Source organism: Dendrobates tinctorius, unplaced genomic scaffold (genome assembly GCF_039654945.1).
Source record: "Dendrobates tinctorius isolate UK_male_01 unplaced genomic scaffold, ASM3965494v1 ptg000010l, whole genome shotgun sequence".
In the NCBI taxonomy this organism is placed as follows: Eukaryota; Metazoa; Chordata; class Amphibia; order Anura; family Dendrobatidae; genus Dendrobates; species Dendrobates tinctorius.
Window position 1 is genome coordinate 6554605 of NW_027361678.1, and position 20150 is coordinate 6574754.

The 20150-nt window shown below is 46.4% G+C and overlaps 1 protein-coding gene across 11 annotated transcripts in view; it reads right to left on the reverse strand.

Annotated features, from left to right (window-relative positions):
• KTN1 (kinectin 1) overlaps window positions 1–20150 on the reverse strand; it is a 187246-nt gene that overhangs the window by 133363 nt on the left and 33733 nt on the right. For 6 of the 11 annotated variants that reach the window (XM_073586046.1, XM_073586010.1, XM_073586073.1 and 3 more), the window contains exons 2-7: window positions 18588–19139; window positions 16895–17038; window positions 15841–16014; window positions 15354–15484; window positions 14214–14327; window positions 13455–13595 (exon numbers count right to left, since the gene is read on the reverse strand). In XM_073586046.1, the coding sequence (XP_073442147.1) occupies window positions 13455–13595; window positions 14214–14327; window positions 15354–15484; window positions 15841–16014; window positions 16895–17038; window positions 18588–19107 (1224 nt within the window). In that variant the 5' untranslated portion in view covers window positions 19108–19139. Of the gene's footprint in view, window positions 1–13454; window positions 13596–14213; window positions 14328–15353; window positions 15485–15828; window positions 16015–16894; window positions 17039–18587; window positions 19140–20150 lie in introns of all 11 variants that reach the window. The other 5 variants (XM_073585994.1, XM_073586019.1, XM_073586037.1 and 2 more) reach the window with 1 other exon arrangement.

A 20150-nucleotide genomic window follows, 5' to 3' on the forward strand; every position in this document is an offset into this window, starting at 1 on the left:
AACTACGGTTAGATATAACAAATTATAATGATTATATATATATATAAAGCTGAGTGTATAGCTCCGCCCACTCCGCATAGCCACATTCACTATAATATCCCACATCATCCTGTCAAAGTCAGTAAAATAGTGAAATTGCACAGAATCATGGTTCACGAAGATCCCAGGTTTTCTACTGATCAGGCTGATAATCTCACTTATCTGCCACCATAAATATCACAGTCATGCTTTTCACCAATGGACAGGCACAAACCTTAGGGTATGTGCACATGCTGCGGATTCTGCTGTGGATCCGCAGCGGTTTTGGCCCTGCGGATCTGCAGCATTCTGCTGCGTTGTACAGTACCATTATAATCAATGCAAAACAAAAAACGCAGTGCACATGCTGCAGATTTTTCCACGCAGATTTGCTGCAGTTTCAAATCCGCAGCATGTCAATTCTTTGTACGGATTCCGCAGCAGTTTTACACCTGCTCCATTGTACAGGTGTCAAACCGCAGGGCAAAACCGCAGGCTAATCCGCAGGTCTTTTCACCTGCGGATTTTGCTAAATCCGCGCGGAAAAATCCGCAGACCAATCCGCAGCGTGTGCACATAGCCTTATACGTTAGTACAGTAGAGAAACCTTCACACACACATTTTCATGCACCGTCAACTTGTAATTTGTCCGGCTGAGTTGCTCATGGATGTACAGCATCTGTATGCAGTATAGTATCATATTTAATGGGTTGTTATGGGAAAAGCATTACGTGTTATATGGGTATATTCAGGTGAATTATGGGGAAAGTAGCACTTTAAAAAAAACTCAGCATCACAGCACAGTAACACATCAATAGTGCATAAAAGTGTCTGTGAGAAAATATTAAATCCACATGACATTTAATATGTGCACTAGCCTACATTCATGTGTGTCACTTAATGATACCACAAGGGAGGGGGGGGGGATTCATTTCTGTCATGTGCTCCTTTCTGGGGGGCAGACAATGGCTGGGAGCTTATGTTCCTGGGGATACTTGGATTTTTGTGAGTACTCATCGTAAAATCCTTTTCTCCGAGACGCTCATTGGGGGTCACAGATACTGTGGGTGTATGCTTCTGCAGCTAGGAGGCTGACACTAAGTGAAAAAAAGAGGTTAGCTCCTCCTCCGCAGTATACACCCACGCCCCTATTGCGGGCGGAAATCAGTTTGGTGCCAAAGCAGTAGGAGGACAACAAATCAGCCTTAATACAGGTGCAACATGTCCAAAGGAAAACACCACCCTTATATCAAATAAGTAAACACATTCATTTAAACAAGAGCCAACTGGCTAATAGGGTGGGTGCTGTGTCCCCCAATGAGCGTCTCGGAGAAAAGGATTTTACGGTGAGTACTCACAAAAATCCATGTTTCTCCTTCGTCTCATTGGGGGACACAGATACTGTGGGACATCCTAAAGCAGTCCCTGGGTGGGAGATTGACTCACCGATCCAAGCTACATGCACTTCCTGTTTATAGGTGCGCCACCGTTGCTTGGAGAATCCTTCTACCCAGGCTTGCATCCGCCGAGGCCTGAGCATGGATATTATGTTTGGCAAATGTGTGCAGGCTGGACCAGGCTGCTGCCTTGCAAACCTGTTCCGTTGAAGCCTGGTGCCGAAGCGCCCAAGAGGCGCCCACCGCCCGGGTAGAGGGCGCTCTGATCCCTGCTGGTATCGGCGTGCCTCTAATGCAGTAGGACTCCTGAATAGTCAAACGAATCCATCTGGCTATGGTCGACTTTGAGGCAGCGAGTCCCTTCCTGCGTTCTTCAGGGAGCACGAACAGCGTGTCCGTCTGAGGAAAGGGTTCCATCCGCGACACATATCTCCGGAGGGCTCTTACCAAGTCTAACGTGTGAAGAGCCTTCTTCAACACGATGCACCGGTGCTGGACAAAATGAAGGCAAAACAACATCTTCATTGATGTGAAAAAGAGGACACGACCTTCGGCAGAAAAGGAGGGGCTGGTCTAAGGACCACCTTATACGTATGGAAAGTGAGGAACAGAGCTCGGCAGGATAGAGCCGCGAGCTCTGAAACCCGCCTGATGGAAGTGATGGCCACTAGGGGAACAACCTTCCAGGAAAGGTACCTCAAAGCGATATCCTGAAGCAGTTCCAATGGAGCTTCCTGCAGAACACTTAGGACCATGTTAAGAATCCAGGCGTCCATCGGCACCATATAGGGAGGTATCAAGTGGGGACACTCCCCGGATGAAAAGTTCTCACCTGCAAATTGGTAGCAACCCTGCACTGGAACAGGACGGATAAGGCCAACATTTGTCTCCTGCGGAAACCTGGGGCAAAGCCCGAGTCTAATGCTCTACCGACTGAGCTATCCGGGCTCTCTGAGCCCGACTGGAGAAAAACTAAGATGTTGGAGATCGAGAATCTTAGCGGAGAAACACCGCGGCCTCGACATCAAGCAAAGAACACCTTCCAGGTGTAGTGGTAAATTCATGCTGACACAGGCCTCCGGGCGCTAATCGTTGTAGCGACCACCTTGCTCCCGAACCCTGCCTGGGTTAGAATCCAAGATTCAACGGCCCTGCCGTCAAACACGGGGTCCCTGAGTTCAGGTGGCAAATTAGCCCTTGAGACGGTAAACATCGGCGAGCAGCTGCCTTAGATCTGCGTACCACGCTCGACGGGGCCAGTCTGGGGCCAGCAAAATCGCCGGCCCCCCTTCCGTCTTGATCCCTTTGCTGACTCTCGGGAGTAGTGGCAGTGGGGGAAATAGATATGGGAGGCAAAACTGGTTCCATGGCAGAACCAACGCGTCCACCGCGAATGCCTGCGGGTCCCTGACCCGAGCGACATATGTGGGCTCCTTGGCATTCACTCTGGAAGTCATCAGGTCCACATCCGGAGATCCCCACAGTTGACAAATCTGTTGAAGAACTTCGGGATGTAGAGACCACTCACCGGATGCAAGACCCTGCCGGCTGAGGAAGTCTGCCGCCCAATTTTCCACGCCCGGGATGTGGACAGCCGAAATCACCGAGTGGCTTGCTTCGGCCCACTGAAGAACGTGCTCCACCTCGCGCATGGTTGTTCTGCTGCGGGTGTCCCCGACAAATTATGTAAACCACTGCTGTGGCGATGTCCGATGGAATCCGGACGGGGCAGCCTGCTAGAAAGTGATGAAACTTCTGCAGAGCCAGCCGAATTGCTCGTATCCCCCAATAAGTTGATCGGGAGGCGTGCCTCCTGTGGCGACCACTGTTTTTGGGTTGTGTGGTGGCGAAACATCGCTCCCCAACCGGGGAGACTGACGTCGATTGTCATTATCAGACCATGACATGGGGGGGAAAGGTTTCCCCTAGGCCAGAGAGGAACTGGTTATCCACCATCCGAGCGACTGCCTGACTTGAGAGGACAGTTTGCACCGCCGATCGAGCGTGAAAGGATTCTTGTCCCAGGCTGACACGAGGCATGCTGCAGGGGGTGAAGGATGGAACTGGACGAAAGGTATCGCTTCGATTGCTGCCACCATTTTCCCTAGGATCCTTATCGCGGATCTGATGGTATGAGGGACTGGTTGGCGTAGTGTCCGGACTCCCTGCCGGAGACTAGCGCCCTTTCCTGAGGGAGAATTATCAACCTTCAGCAAGTGTCGAAGATCATTCCTAGGAAGGAGATCCTCTGAGCTGGCACAAGGGATGATTTCTTTGCATTGACCAACCATCTAAGCGGCAAGGGTATCTAGCGTGATGTTGACACCTTCCTCACATGTCCATACTGACGGGCCCTTGACCAAGAGGTCGTCCAGATAAGGCAAGACGACTATGCCTCGAGAACGCAGTGTGGCCCTGACAATTGCTATAACCTTTGTGAACACTCTGGGAGCCGTGGCTAGCCCGAAGGGTAGCGCTACGAACTGAAAATGCTGAACGCTGATGGCGAAGCGTAGCCGCCTCTGAGGAGGAGGAAAAAATGGGAATATGCAGAAATGCGTCCTGGCTGTCAATTGAGGCCAAGTATTCTCACTGCTCCATGACCGCTATGACTGAACGGAGACTCCATCCGGAAAGGTCTGATCCTGATGAATTTGTTCAGAAGCTTTAGGCCCAAAAACAGGCCTGACAGACCCGCCCTTTTTGGGAACCGCAAAAAGGTTGGAATAAAACCCCTGAGCTCTTCTGTGTTCCGGCACTGGAACAATGACTCCTTTGCGCAGGAGCGACCTGAAGGCTCCCAATAGAGCCCTTACCTGGGTATCCACCCTGGGAAGCCGGGAAAGAAAAAAAACCATCTTGGAGGGTATCTGACAAATTTTATTTTGTAACCTGAGGACACAAATTCTTTTACCCATGCGTCGTGAGCAATATTGGCCCAGACGTGGTGAAAACAGAGTAGGCGGCCGCCCACTTTGCTGGTGTCGTCTGGTAAAGACCTCGAGTCATTTGGCCGATGATCCTTAGGATCTGGGTCCCCTCGATCTGGCCTGTTGGGCACGCATTCTCCCCAATGGGTTGGCTCTATATGACCTGCCGCTCCCTATCCTGATTAGGGCAGCCCTAGGTGGCGGAATTAGGCCCCGTAGTCCACCCGGAGTCTTTTAACGCATGACTCCGGACCGGTCTCCTATTCGGGTCCCGGACCAGGCTCGGGCTGCTTAGCGGCCGCTACCTGACCAATGCCGTCACGCCCGGCCTAGAATGGCCGGTGGCACTGCGAAAGGCCCGAAAACATGCCTGAACCGGGTGACGAAAAAACGATTTAACCTTCTGTTGAGAGAGAAACCCGCTCTTTCCTCCTGTGGAGTCGGAGATAAGTTGATCCAAAAATAGGCGGCCGCACTGATAAGGCAGGGAAGTCTAGGACTTCTTCGAAGTAGAATCGGCCCGCCATGTCCTTAACCATAGGGCTCTTCCGATAGAGATTGCATTAGCGGCAGCAAGTGCTGAACAATAGGCCGCATCCAAAGACGCATTCAATACATAATCTCCGGCTATCGTTATCTGACATGTGACCTCCGAGATCTCTGCAGGTAGATCCTGCTCCTGCGCGACCTTGTTTAATGTTTTTGACTATGATATCATAGCCTTGGCTACCCAAGTTGCTGCGAACGAGGGAGCGAGTGCAGACCCTAACGCCTCATATACTGAACGAGCTAGGCTCTCAATAAGGCAGTCCGTGGGATCTTTAATCGAGAAAACCCTAGGGACAGATAACAGGGTCTTAGTGGCCAGGCGTGAAACCGGAGGATCCACCATCGGGGATTCCATCCATTGTTTACGGAGGTCCGGAGCAAACGGATAACGCGTTTCGAGTGCCCTTTAACCCGAGAAAAATGCCGTTTTGGACGTTCTCTGTGCCGCTGCACTATGTCCTCAAACTCAGGGTGAGAGGAAAAATTTCTGTGCGGCCGCTTCACTCGTTTACATGCCACTTAATGCCCCATAGCCGCTGCGATATCATCCTCAATCCCCAGGGTCTGATTGATGGCTTCTATGAGGCTGTCCACTGTTTCACGTGACTCTGGAGTGTCCAGGTCAATGGGCTCGTCTGAGTCGCAATCTGAGGTCTGCTCGCTATCAACCACTGGCGACGGGGAGCGAGAAGCAGATCTTACGGATGTCGAAGGCACCGGATGGACTGGGCGACACCGTGTGGATTTTTTTCCCCAGGGTCTGCCTGGAGTGAGGGCGGCCCCTGCAGGCCGGAGGCTCCTGTGAGGTGGAGGTTCCCTCTAAAGGCGGCAAGACACTGTCCCTGCCCCTATCTGGGGCTTGAAGGGATTCTATTGCTCTCATGTGACGCCATGTACTGTGACAGTGATCGGGCCCACTCCGGGGGATTTGACACATTGTTCGCAGTCGCAGGGGAGGGTTCCTGGGCGCGTTTGGATTCGCAGGCTTCGCATAGATGCTTGCTCTGTGCCTGCGAAACCACAGCCCGACAAGAGATGCATGCTGCGTAAAAGAATGAGTGTGCGTCTTTGCTTTTTTCGGACATGCTGTATCTGTCCGCTGCTGGGGATATGGGGAAGAGGTAGCCCCTCGTTTTTCCCTATAGCGTGGCCTCTCGGGCAGCACTTACCCCAGTCCTGCGCCCCCCCGACCTGGATGCTTCCTTTAAATCGCGCACCGACATCTGTGGCGCGTACCAGCCTGTAAAATCGCTCTAGGGGCGGTACTCCCACTTTGCGGCCTAGCCCGTGCTCCGAAGATGGGGCCTCGATTTTTACCACCGCCGAGTGCGGGGCGGGATGCCGGAAGTGACACGCGGCCCCGAGGGCGGAACTTCCGGCCTCGGCCTAGCTCTGGCCGAAGCCGCGGCCTCAATTTTTCCCCTACCCGAACGGGGGGGAAGTACCAACACAGTGGCGCTACTGACCGGCGCAGCGTTCCTGTCCTGACGGATCCAGCCCTTCTTTTGCATGGCTAGTGGACGCCGCGAGGCGTGCTGCGGCTGTGGGCACCAGCCCGAAATCTTCGCAGGAGCCCTCCCCGACCCTCTCCTCACCGATGATCCTCTTCAGCCTGAGCGCAGGTATGTGAGGGGGTCTTTGATAAAAAATAGGACGGTGCAGGCACCCTAGCTCCATCTAACCCCTTCAGGGGGTGAGGAGAGGGACCGTCCGCCACCTTGCAGCACCGCAGTCTAGCGTTGGTGGAGCAGTGGGGGCCGCACAGACTAGTCTTGTGCCTCTGTGCAAGCCCATGGTTTCAATACCTAGGGGTGGACAGGGCTAAGTCTGGCATAATGTCCCACGTCGCGGGAAAGGATACGTGGAGGGATACTCGCACGTGCTCGCCCGTTGATGGTTTGGGGAAATCGGATCCTTTCAATAGGATGCGTTGCCCGTCTCATCTTCATAATATAAACAAAAATAGAAGTCTGGGGAAAGTCCCAGATATGTCCCTCGGTGCGGGAAAGTATACGCGGAGACGATACTCAACGCGTGCTCGCCCGTTGATGGTTTGGGGATATCGGACCCTTTCAATAGGATCCGTCGCCCCGGTCTCATCTTCATAGTAAACTAGAAAAAAATAGTCTGGAGAGATCCAGACTGTTTGTGCGTCCATAGGACACTAAGCAAAAAACTGATTTCCGCCCGCAATAGGGGCGAGGGTGTATACTGCGGAGGAAGAGCTATCCTCTTTTTTTCACTTAGTGTCAGCCTCCTAGCGGCAGAAGCATACACCCACAGTATCTGTGTCCCCCAATGAGACGAAGGAGAAATTAGATTTCTCCCACCATGTCATTGTCTCCTGAGGTGTTGTCAAGTGGGAAGACTTGCTCATAAGCAACCAATCACAGCTCAGCTACTTTTAACCAGCTCTGGTGAAATATGAGAGATGCTTAGTGATTGGTTGCAAGGAAAACTGTTGATCATAGCAACCAATCACAGCTGAGCTTCTTTTGAACAGCTCTAGTGAAATTAAAGATGCTTTGTGATTGGTTGGTGATACACACATACATACATTCATTTTTATATAGAAAGATAATGTTAATTCATAATTATTTGAATTGTATCTGATGCTTAAATAATTACAAAGTTTCATTATTTTTAATATGGGTTTTAAAAGATTTTTTACAAGTTTAGCAAATGTTTAAAGGAACCCGAAACATTAAAAATAAACGCCTTGTTTTAACTCCTTCGCTTTGTCTGGTTCCTGCATCTCCTCCCTCCCCCTGTGAAATAACAGAGCCTTCAGTGTGTCCATGGGAGGTCATGGGTTATTTATAAGTGCATATCTACACAGCCAGGTACGCTGAAGGATGTCTTGGGGGCACCATCTGTTCTCGGCTTACGTTCTGCTTTGGTATTAAAAGGAAGCTGAGCCATGATTCAGTCCGAAGCTATAAGTGTCACATCTGCGTGTGGGGTTATTTAAAGTGGCAGCAGGGTTAGGGCTGACATTAAGGAGTAGGAATGAGGATGCGTGAAGGCAGATCGGACAAAGGAGAGGATAGTGATGGACGGAGCAGGACAAATCCTCACTGCAACTATGACTTATTTGTATCTACTATCAGGCGACTGTTCAGAAACGTCGTCCCTGTCTGCTTGCCGCCATGCAAAAAGTAGTGTGCCACAAGAAACACCCTGCAATTAAAGGGGTTGTCCAATCTCTCTATATGGGTTATTTCAGATGTACAAAATTGTGCAAATTTTGCAAAAAAAATTATGCAGATTTACATCAAACTTCATACTTTTCATTGCCAAGTGTGAAAATTGATAGGCTGTGGAAATCGGCATTGAATGAAAGTGGTTGTCCGGCCTTATGTTAGAAGTCTGCAGTCACTGTATGTGACTCCTCAATGTGCGCGCTGCAAGGATTCTCCAGAGCGTCACTGCAAATATGTGATTTGCATACATGTAGTCACGTGCCAACTAGACATACACAGCTTTCTTCAATGCAAGTGTATTGAGAGAGGCTAGGCACATCTAGTCTGAATGCATCCAGAAGTTTGCAAATAGGATACTTGCGGTCATATGACCAACTGCTCCAGGCACCGAAGAATCCACACACTGGAGTACACGCTCTGAGTATTCACATGTGTGCAGTCATTTAAAGTGACTGCAGACTTGTAGCCTAAGGCCGGACAACCCTTTAACGCTGCATATATTCTCTTTATTCTGAGAATAGCACATAGAAAAATCTCATTATTTGAAACGCTGCGGAAAACACTTACAGAAAGCACAGAGCAAAAATTACAACAATACTACAACAAACTACAGACCTTTCAGATTCAAAACAAGGAAAAGAAACTACACAGATTGCACCTCAGTTCAGGACTCTGTACAAACAGATACAAACCAAAGCCAAAACCTGACAACTTGGACAATCACTCCATTCCAGACACAAAAGCATCTGTGTCATCAATCTCCCAGATTATAAACTCAATACAATGGAGCTGGCCGTGCTTAAAACTAAACTCTACAGTGATATGGAAGATTACTTCAGGAGACTGCGCCTGAGGGAATATTGCAATGATACAGAAGATTCAGAAAACACTCAGACTGAAGGAAAAGGGATCCTAACAACCAAGAAGAGGTCAGACTAGACACCTCCACCGGGACGCAACCCTCATTTGGATAAATATATAGACTCCTTCAGACATTTGATAAAATCCACCATCATAGACACCAACCGGAGACAAGCATCCAACATCAGTGCCCAGGAGAGGAAGGCCATACAGTCTCTGAAAACCAACAAAGAAATGATCATTAAACCTGCTGACAAGGGAGGTGCAATAGTCATGATGAATACGTCAGACTACATGATGGAAGCAAACAGACATCTTCTGGACACATGCTACTACAGAAAATTGGAGTTGGATCGTACACAGGACTATTACAAGGAACTAAACAAGTTGGTATCTTGACTGCATGACAAACGCACAAGAACCGATGACTTGATACCAGAGTGTCCAAGAATAGGGACATTCTAGATGCTTCCAAAAATCCACAAATCTGGAAATCCAGGGAGGCCAATTATTTCATGTGTGGGCACCCTTACTGAGCAGGTATCTGGATGGGTAGAGGGTATTCTTAAACCCCTGGTGAAGGATACACCCAGCTACATTGAGGACACAACTGACCTATTGAATAAACTAGCAGCAATGGGTCCTCTACCAGAAGGAACCATTCTGGCCACCATGGATGTGGAATCTTTGTACTCGAATATCCCACACCAGGATGGATTAAATGCCTGCAAAGTCTTCATGAAAAACATGATGCTGATTCTGTGGTGAAACTCACAAAATTCATCCTCACCCACAATTCCTTTGAATTTGACAACAAGATCTATCTACAGGAGACTGGCACAGCTATGGGAAGTAAAATGGCTACACTGTATGAAAATCTTTTCATGGCCAAGCTTGAAAGCGACTTTTTGTCCTCATGTCCCATCAGGCCTCTGGCCTACTACTGCTACATTGATAATATTTTATCATCTGGACGGAGTCCGAACAACAGCTAAAGACGTTCCACGAACAGTTTAATCAATTTCATCCCACCATCAACTTAATACAACTACAGCACTGAAATTAACTTTTTGGACACCATCATTAAGCTAAAGAACAGTGAAATAGAGACATCTCTGTATCAGAAGCCAATCGACTGTCCAACATACCATAAATGGGACAGTTTCCATTCAAAACACATAAAAACTCTTGTCTACAGCCAAGCCATCAGATACAATCTTATGTTCCAACGCCATGGATAGAGACAAACAGAAAGACCTTTTTGAATCAGGGCTACCATCCAAGAACAATTCAAAACCAAATTACAAGAGCCACCAGAATGTCAAGGAATCACCTGCTACATTACAAAGCTAAAGATGAAAATAACCGGATGCCTCTAGTGGTTACCTACAATCCAAATCTGGAGGTGCTAAGGGGAAAAGCACATAAATGAAAACCTTTACTACAAAAAGATGCCCGATTATAATCCATATTTCCAGATTCCCCACTGCTGTGGTTTTAGGTAGCCCCCAAATACAGTGGGGAAAAAAAGTATTCAGTCAGTCAGCAATAGTGCAAGTTCCACCACTTAAAAAGATGAGAGGCGTCTGTAATTTACATCATAGGTAGACCTCAACTATGGGAGACAAACTGAGGAAAAAAAAAATCCAGAAAATCACATTGTCTGGTTTTTTTTTTCATTTTATTTGCATATTATGGTGGAAAATAAGTATTTGGTCAGAAACAAGCAATCAAGATTTCTGGCTCTCACAGACCTGTAACTTCTTCTTTAAGAGTCTCCTCTTTCCTCCACTCATTACCTGTAGTAATGGCACCTGTTTAAACTTGTTATCAGTATAAAAAGACACCTGTGCACACCCTCAAACAGTCTGACTCCAAACTCCACTATGGTGAAGACCAAAGAGCTGTCAAAGGACACCAGAAACAAAATTGTAGCCCTGCACCAGGCTGGGAAGACTGAATCTGCAATAGCCAACCAGCTTGGAGGGAAGAAATCAACTGTGGGAGCAATAATTAGAAAATGGAAGACATACAAGACCACTGATAATCTCCCTCGATCTGGTGCTCCACGCAAAATCCCACCCCGTGGGGTCAGAATGATCACAAGAACGGTGAGCAAAAATCCCAGAACCACGCGGGGGGACCTAGTGAATGAACTGCAGAGAGCTGGGACCAATGTAACAAGGCCTACCATAAGTAACACACTACGCCACCATGGACTCAGATCCTGCAGTGCCAGACGTGTCCCACTGCTTAAGCCTGTACATGTCCGAGCCCGTCTGAAGTTTGCTAGAGAGCATTTGGATGATCCAGAGGAGTTTTGGGAGAATGTCCTATGGTCTGATGAAACCAAACTGGAACTGTTTGGTAGAAACACAACTTGTCGTGTTTGGAGGAAAAAGAATACTGAGTTGCATCCATCAAACACCATACCTACTGTAAAGCATGGTGGTGGAAACATCATGCTTTGGGGCTGTTTCTCTGCAAAGGGGCCAGGACGACTGATCCGGGTACATGAAAGAATGAATGGGGCCATGTATCGTGAGATTTTGAGTGCAAACCTCCTTCCTTCAGCAAGGGCATTGAAGATGAAACGTGGCTGGGTCTTTCAACATGACAATGATCCAAAGCACACCGCCAGGGCAACGAAGGAGTGGCTTCGTAAGAAGCATTTCAAGGTCCTGGAGTGGCCTAGCCAGTCTCCAGATCTCAACCCTATAGAAAACCTTTGGAGGGAGTTGAAAGTCCGTGTTGCCAAGCGAAAAGCCAAAAACATCACTGCTCTAGAGGAGATCTGCATGGAGGAATGGGCCAACATACCAACAACAGTGTGTGGCAACCTTGTGAAGACTTACATAAAACATTTGACCTTTGTCATTGCCAACAAAGGATATATCACAAAGTATTGAGATGAAATTTTGTTTCTGACCAAATACTTATTTTCCACCATAATATGCAAATAAAATGAAAAAAAAAACAGACAATGTGATTTTCTGGATTTTTTTTTCTCAGTTTGTCTCCCATAGTTGAGGTCTACCTATGATGTAAATTACAGACGCCTCTCATCTTTTTAAGTGGTGGAACTTGCACTATTGCTGACTGACTAAATACTTTTTTTCCCCACTGTATAAGAAGCATAATTGTCAGAAGCTCCCTGTCCTCCCCAACAGCTGCAGGAACCTTTCCTTGCAACCAGAAAAAAATGTATAACCTGGCCATTTATAACGACCACAGACAAGATAAAGATCCCCAATTCACATCAGGACTACAAGATCCCAGGTACTTTCAGCTGCATCACATCTAATGTGGTGTACCTAATCATTTATACTAAATGTATGTGGGGGAGACAGGGCAAAAGCTGAGAACATGGATGAATTCTCATCGCCACACAATGAGAAAAAAGAATGGATCTACCTGTGGCAAAACATTTTTGTATCCCCGGTCATAGCATGATGGACATTAAATTACTTGTATTAAAAAGGTAACTTCAAGTCTCAGAGAGACAGGAGGGTCTGGGAGTATAAACTCATGACAACCTTTGACACACTCAGTGCAGGAATGAATGTATCGCATGGATTTATGTCTTTTTACATCAATTAAGGAATTTGCTCTTCAGACCCTCTGGGGGCATCAAACACCACAGAACCAGACCCCAATCAGAGGACAATAAAACTTTCACACTGCTTATCTATGAACTGTTCCAGTATTTATGTTTATCCCTCTCCCATAATGACAATTCTGCTTCACATCACTCATCTTTTCTATTGTGTTATTTCTGTGCTGTTTTGTACATAAATGTGATTCTTCAGATTTTGTATTGGTCATTGCCTGATGAAGAGACCTGAGTAGTCTCGAAAGCTTGCAATTTGTTACCATCTTTTCAGTTAGACATTAAAATGTATCAACCACTGAGGACTCTCAATTCTTAATATTTTTTTTTTATCTACTGTTTAACATGGTACAAAGATATATCTCATTCCTGTATCCACCACACTGTCACTGTAACACATAGCAGATTTTCATTCCAGAAAATCCCCCACTGCATATTCAGGTCAGGAATGGAGAATGCACAGGATGGGATGTAACATAACAGGAGACACAACTTCCTGTGCGCCTGAAGATTTACATCCCTTTTTTTAAAAACAGCAGAAAAACGTTCGACATGGTAAACAGACGTATTTATAGCCTGGGATGTTATAGAATAAAGGGCCATAAATTGTGGGTTAAAGGCCAAGTACATCTGCTCATATAATAGGCCTCAGGCAGGCTGAGAATCGCTTACAGTTAGCACTAGGCTTTATACACTATTACGCTACCAATAATTAATGGCCGGTTCTGTGACCCAGCTACTATACGCAGGGGCAGAATTGTAATTTGCTATTGCACAGAGCAATACCTTTCTGAACACGCTCGGCGTCACCCAAAACTAAGCATGCTCTGCCACCCATGGGCACTTTTTAGCTATTTGCACGCTTATCAGCTTTTCTAATCCTTACTTTATGCTGCATTTGCTGAGCTTCCTGATAACTGCCATGCATCTTGGTCTGGAAAACGCCATGTTCTTTCTCCAACAGCCCGATGCGTTCTCTTGCTTTTGCTTCCACCAGCTTTGATTTTTGCGTCTCCGCTATCAGTTCCTTTAATGAAAGGAATTGAAAAAAAAACAAAAAAATTACATTATAAAGTCCAAGTCCATACTGTAAAATCAAAACACTAGTAGATCCTAATAAATCTGGGAAGCCTTGACGGAAAGTTGAAGTTTTCCAGTTTTGGAAAAAAAAACCCTTATCGACTGGCTGCACTTCATGTTATAACAATCTGTCCTTAACTCACCCTCCCTGGGTCCAGTGCAGTGTCCTTTGTTGCTCCCTGTGTGTTATTGTCTGCACTACTGAGATCACATCAACATCAGTTGTTCATACAATAAACTCAGACAGAACCACTGTGCTCAATAATGGGTTGCAGCACTGTCGATGAGACATTGGCGCTGCAAACACCAACAGACACCAAGAGCAGTGGCACCAACTAAGAGCAGGACCCATGGAGGGTGATTAAGGCTTTTTTTATCATCTTAAACTAAGCCAGGAAAGCTTAGCGCGGTCTTTATTTTTGGAGAGGTGTAAGCACCATTTTTTCTGAAGGGTTACCATGAGCACTGAGCCTATTAGGCACCCAAAATTAATGATTACACAGCTCCACTTTGATTCTTTGAGCTTGACAATGACACTTTACACCCCACACGAGCGGAAAGTTACCTGCGTGAGTTGCCTGCACTGATCCTTCACTAATGCAGCTTCATCCTTAGCAGCGGAAAGCAACTTTTCCTTTTCCTGTAACTGATGCAAAGCGGCGGAGTCGCCCTTATTCGCCTAAGTGGGGAAAAAAAAAATAAAACATTTCAGAAATTACTGCTAAATTTACCCAGAGGGTGATTAAGTATGGTCTGTAAGGATCCATTCAGTCAAGTGTTTGCAGTTCTTCCCATTACACTTGCCAATAATAAAACCGAACAATAGGCGATGAATGCGGCTATTTCCTACAGACATTGGCACAAGACGACATACAAAGCTGGAGCGAACCCAACAGAAGGGAAACCCACCCACACTAATGAGCACAAGTGTTAGACAATCTGCAAACACCGTGTCATAGTTACTGAAAGTTTATCTCAAGCATTTACTTTACTGCTCGGAGTCCAGGACAATTTGCACAAACGAGCTCAGCAGCAGCGCAATAATTGCCAGAATTCTGATGGGGAGGGTCCGACCTATGGGCTGCCCTCCGATCATGAGAATATGCAAGGAATACTAGCAAAAGTGGGTGAAGCCGGAGACCCCCCAAGTCAGAGTAGTCTCCCGTACAGCTTGATTCCAACCAGCTTGTAAACTTTTAGGCTGTGTGCACATGATGCAGATTTGCAGCGGATCCGCAGCGGATTTTACCGCGCAGAAACGTTGCATTTCTGCATTGTGATGTACAGTAGCCTTAAAATCAATGTAAAAAAAAAAAAACCGCTGTGCAGACGCTGCAGATTTTTCCGCGGTACAAAATCCGCAGCAGGTTACTTCTTTTGTGCGGTTTTCCATCTCCCCTGTCACCAAATCCGCAGGGGGAAAACTGCGATGGAAAACCGCATGAAATATGGAAGAAATCCGCAGGAAAAATGCAGGTCATTTGACCTGCGGATTTCTTCCATTCTGCGCGGAAAAATCCGCAGGGCCAAAAAGTACGTCTGCACTCAGCCTTAAATATATATGGCTGAAATTATGCAGCCACGGTCTGATGCATGCAGCTCGGGCATCGCGCAGCCTGTATCAGCTATCAGGTTCCCTTTTTTACCTTTTATTCATGTGATTGTAACCAGTCGGTCGTGAAGAGGTTAAAAATTTCATCCTTACCTTGTTCACCATCTCCTGCACAGAAGTGGACTTGGCTTTCAGCATCTCCACCACGGACATGGCTTCATCTTCTGAGACAATCAGGTTCTTCATGGTTGACAGAAAATCTTTAAACTTCACTTCGGCATTTTCTTAAAAATATACATAAAAAATAACATTTATGGAATGGTTTAGGGTTAACATACAGAGGTCATGGGAGACGGGAGCCAATACTCAGGATCCCCTTCTATGAGCCGTAATGGGAATCAGTGTTGTAGAGGGCTTTATGCATTACATGGACGGCCATTCATAGGAGCTGGCAGGACACCGTGCAAATATTACAGCTCAGAAAAGACGGCATTAATATACAATTGGGTCATTGGACCAGAACATGCATCTCCCTATTTAAGTGCTGTCGGCTAATATGTGCTGTTATTGGGCTTTAATATACAATCGGGGGTTAATATTTAGGTAATAAACAAAACTGAATAGTTACCTTTGCGCTCACCTTTGTCGGTAGCATTCTTCCCTCTCTTGCCCCCGCTCTTCTGTACTACCTCCATTATGACAGCTTTCTCAGAACTGGCCATTTCCTTCTTCTCCACCACAGCTTGGTCCGAGTTGTCCATCAAGGGGATGTATACTGTTGGATGAATTAGCGGCTCGTCTACCAGAGGTGGAACTAAAAGACAGAGTTTTGCTATAACAAAAACAAAGTACAGACCTGGTAACCTAATCAGCAGAGATAATCGCAGACCTCCAGTACTATGCTGACCTACATTACAGTTTACCTGATGTAATTCTCATGGAGTAAAAAGGATCCACATGAAAGGTGGGAATGGTCTGATTGATGGCGGCCCCGTTGCTAGACCCACCATTGATTACAAAAATGGAAGTGCACAGTCCTCAATTTAATTGGCGCCTGTCAGTAAGAATCAGGGAGTGGATGCACGATTACATGTCAGCTCCAGCTTTCCAGATCAGAGTTTAAAGATCCAAGCAGAAACCATGGGGTACATGAGATTGGTCTGCTGCCGCCCCAGCCTGTCATCTACCTGGAGTGGTACAGGGAGCAGCCTGGCTGGCAGCGGCACTGGACTATCCTCATCGCTCCCACATGGTACCTTAAAATTCTCACCGACCTGTCAGTTACCTGGAGTGGTGAGAAGCCTGGCTGGTGGCGGCACTGGACTATCCTCATCATGCTCCATGGTACCCTAAAGTTCTCACAGACCTGTGAGTCACCTGGAGGGGTGCAGGGAGAAGCCTGGCTGGCGGTGGCACTGGACTATCCTCATTGGTCCCCATGGTACCCAAAAGTTCTCTAAGTGGAGCGGTGGTAAAGCCGGCGCTTTCTCCGCTGTCAGTTCCATAGTCTTTGAATAAAGTGGCAGGGTGCATGTTTCATTCCAAAAAGGGACTCAGAAGTCCCCCCCCCCCCATTCTCATGATTTGCGGGGGTGCCACCTGCCAGACTCAGCTTTTAATTCCAGAATTTTGTCACCTCCGCTCACAAAAGAGTCTGTGCCAGTCTGCCTCCATTCTCCCCAATGACTACATACCACTTTCTACTTTCTGCCTCTTTTTCGGTGCAGTCTTCTTCCCAGATTCCTGTGGCTTCACCTCAGCCAGCGGAATGATGGATTCCGGCTTCTTAGAAGGAACCACTTGTTCGGTTTTTGGCTCCGGTGCAATCGGGGAGTCATCTGAGCAAGACATGAGCGACACCTTATCATTCTGCATTTCCAATCAAAAAAATCTTTTACGACAAAAAATGAACGGAAAAAAACATATCTCCCAAACCTAGATTAACTATCGCATTTCTGGTTTACTGAAAATAATGTTATTTTATCGCTCTTTCTTCCACAAAACCATATTTAGCAGACGAGGGAGATTAAGTAGTTGCTGCCTGGATCACGGGCAGAAACATAGCAAAATCCTTCATTCTCCTCCCTGCTTAAAAGGACAGAAAAAGACAATTACAAGTTCCTGCAGATTCTTTCCTTTTTGGCAGTGTTGCTTTACACCCAGGCATGCCATGTGTTGTTCATGCTCTCGTATGGTGCTAGTAACCTCTTCCTGCCATAATTGTCTATGATGCAACTTCATATCCTGCTTAATGCCAACCCCCAACAAATAACACAGCATCTTACACCTATATATTGTGCCGTACCTCTTATTCCTCCTGGAAACGTATGAATAAATTGACAGCTAGGCATTACCAGTTTGGAGACCCGTTCCCACACACTTTACAATTACAGCTGACAGTACTAGACTGTACACCCTTATGCCAAGAGGAATGGCAATGCCAAATTGTGCGTATATATATATATATATATATATATATATATATATATATATATATATATATATATATATATATATATATATATAAAAATTTCTAAGAGGAGTAACAGAGGAACAGCAAAACGCATGAGGCCTAACAAAAGATGGACAGACATCTGTCTGGGATGATTTAGTGAATCCTGCTTTGAGCAGGGGGTTGGATACAATGACCCAGGAGGTCCCGGCCAACTCTAACATTCTATGATACTATGCCCCAGAATTGTGATTTCACAGGGAGTACAAGTAATTACAATAACAGATATGTCCGGGCTGTCGACTGGTTGGCTCTAAGGGAGCCGTTCAAACTTGCAGATTAACAAGACAATCTGCCACATGCCATAAATTTGTCTTTTTTTAAACCCAGTGTAAATGCCACGGTTCTCCTGAATCCAACGTTGTTTTTCTTGTGATCCTACCCTTCTCCGTTTGTGAGATATGGCCCCCTTTTCCCTATATACAAATCTAGTCTCTCTTTCACAAGTGGGAGTGGTCCTCATATCTTCTACGGGAGTCTTCTTGAGGACCACGCCCAGTTTGCTAACAAGACTAGATGTATTTACAGTCAAAATGGAGCAATGTCTCAGGAACGGAGAGGCACAAAAGCAAAATAAAAATGACGTTTGATACAGAATAGCAGCATTTTCACCAGATTAAATAGTTACATATTTACTGCGATTGACGGGCCCTCTTTAATATGTATTGGGGGTCAATTTTCTGAAGACGGCAGAAGAAAAAAAAATGGGTTGCCCACCGGTCTCTGTGCTTCCGGTTTAATCTGGATGGAAATGTGATCACTGGCTATAACAGTGTTGGGTTGGTCCCATGTCCATCCAGACCGAGAAAGAAGTATAGTCATCAGTGAGAGACCTGGTAAGTGGTGGGTATAGGCATCTCCATCACCCTACATACCGCGCCCGTTCTTCTGTTTTTTCTGTCCCTGCTTTTTCTTAGATCCAGGAGCATCAGGCGGTGGCGTCGGCTGCTTTGTCACAGGAACAGGTTCGGGTTTCTTCACAGGGTTCTTTGTCCCGTTGACTTCCTTGTTGATGTGCTCCTCTACCACTGGCTTTGGCGGCTTCTTGTCCTTCTTCTTCCGCTCTCTGACATTGGTAGTGTTCTCTGCCGGAAGTACAGGAGCCGGAACAACATGTTCCTCTTCGCTGGATAGAGCGTCTCCCAGGTCAAAGTCACGTAAGGGCGCTTCGGAATCAGACTCGTGATGGTTGCCGTTTTGAGTTTCTTTCTTCTTGTTCTTTTTTTTCTCCACTTTCTTTTTTTCAATCTTCGCAGGAGGGAGTTTCAGGTCCTTCTTCTGTTTTGCAAGAACCTCATCGTAAGAGGTTTCTTTCATGAAGAGGCAGAAGAAGAGGACGCTGACCAAAATGACCACCAGTGGGACCAGGATAATGAAATGCTCGTAAAACTCCATTGTGCTTTCTTAAGGTTGTGTAGGTCTTCTTTCTACAAACAGAGAGAAAAAGAAAAAAGGTTGACTAAAAAGGGCAATAATTGTGATGACACATTTAAGAAACATGGTTGATTCTGGAAGATGGTGCCAGACCCCTAGTTTTGACCCAGATCTAACAAATGTATTCGCTTTCCTTGTTTCAAAAAGGGGCTGCCTTATCAACTTTCTTCAGGAGTGCACCGCTCCTCTGCCTCACAGCTTCCTGCTTGACAGTGCGCTCCTGATGGGCAGTTTAAGCCACCGACATGCTCGAGCTGCTGTCCCGAACTGTGCCCTCTCCAATGATGCATGCAGAGAAAACTTTGTCTCTGCACCATCGGAGGAGCAGAGGGGAACTGAAGATAGTCGGCAAACTTTCTTCAGGAGCACACCCCGCTCTTCTGCCTTGCGGCTTCCTGCTCATTGGTGGCAGTGGGCTCCTGATGGCTGACAGATTGGACCAGTGGCATGGTCATGGTGCTGTCTCAAATTGAGCACCCTGCAATGCCACATGCAGAGGTAACGTTGCCTCTGCACTGTCAGGAGAAGCACAAGTGGGCTGACACTAGCCAGATTCATGAATCCGGTCAGCTCCAAATACACCCACATGCTCTCATTCACCGGAGTGCCCATATGGCCTCATTTGGGTTGATATACTTCGGTTATACATTTTTATTCACACAAATGTAGATAAAAAAAAACATACTTGGCTGTTTTTTTTAATGCATCAGAAACAGATGAGCAAATAAAGTAAGGTTATATATAATCACCATCGTTTCGGAAGTAAACATAACTGTGACCGTCATTGAAAAGAACAACAGAAGACCACAAAATGAATACATTTATTCCTAGTTTGGAGCTGAAGGGAAAAAAAAAAAAAAAAAAAACATGAAAGAATCCTTAACGCATCACATAGGACAAATTTTGAAGGACAAAAAGTACTTTTCACTTTTACAGGGGAGCTAGTGAGTAACCAGAGAGGTGAAAGCATGCAGGCCGATTTACCTAAGCCTACTTACAAAGGA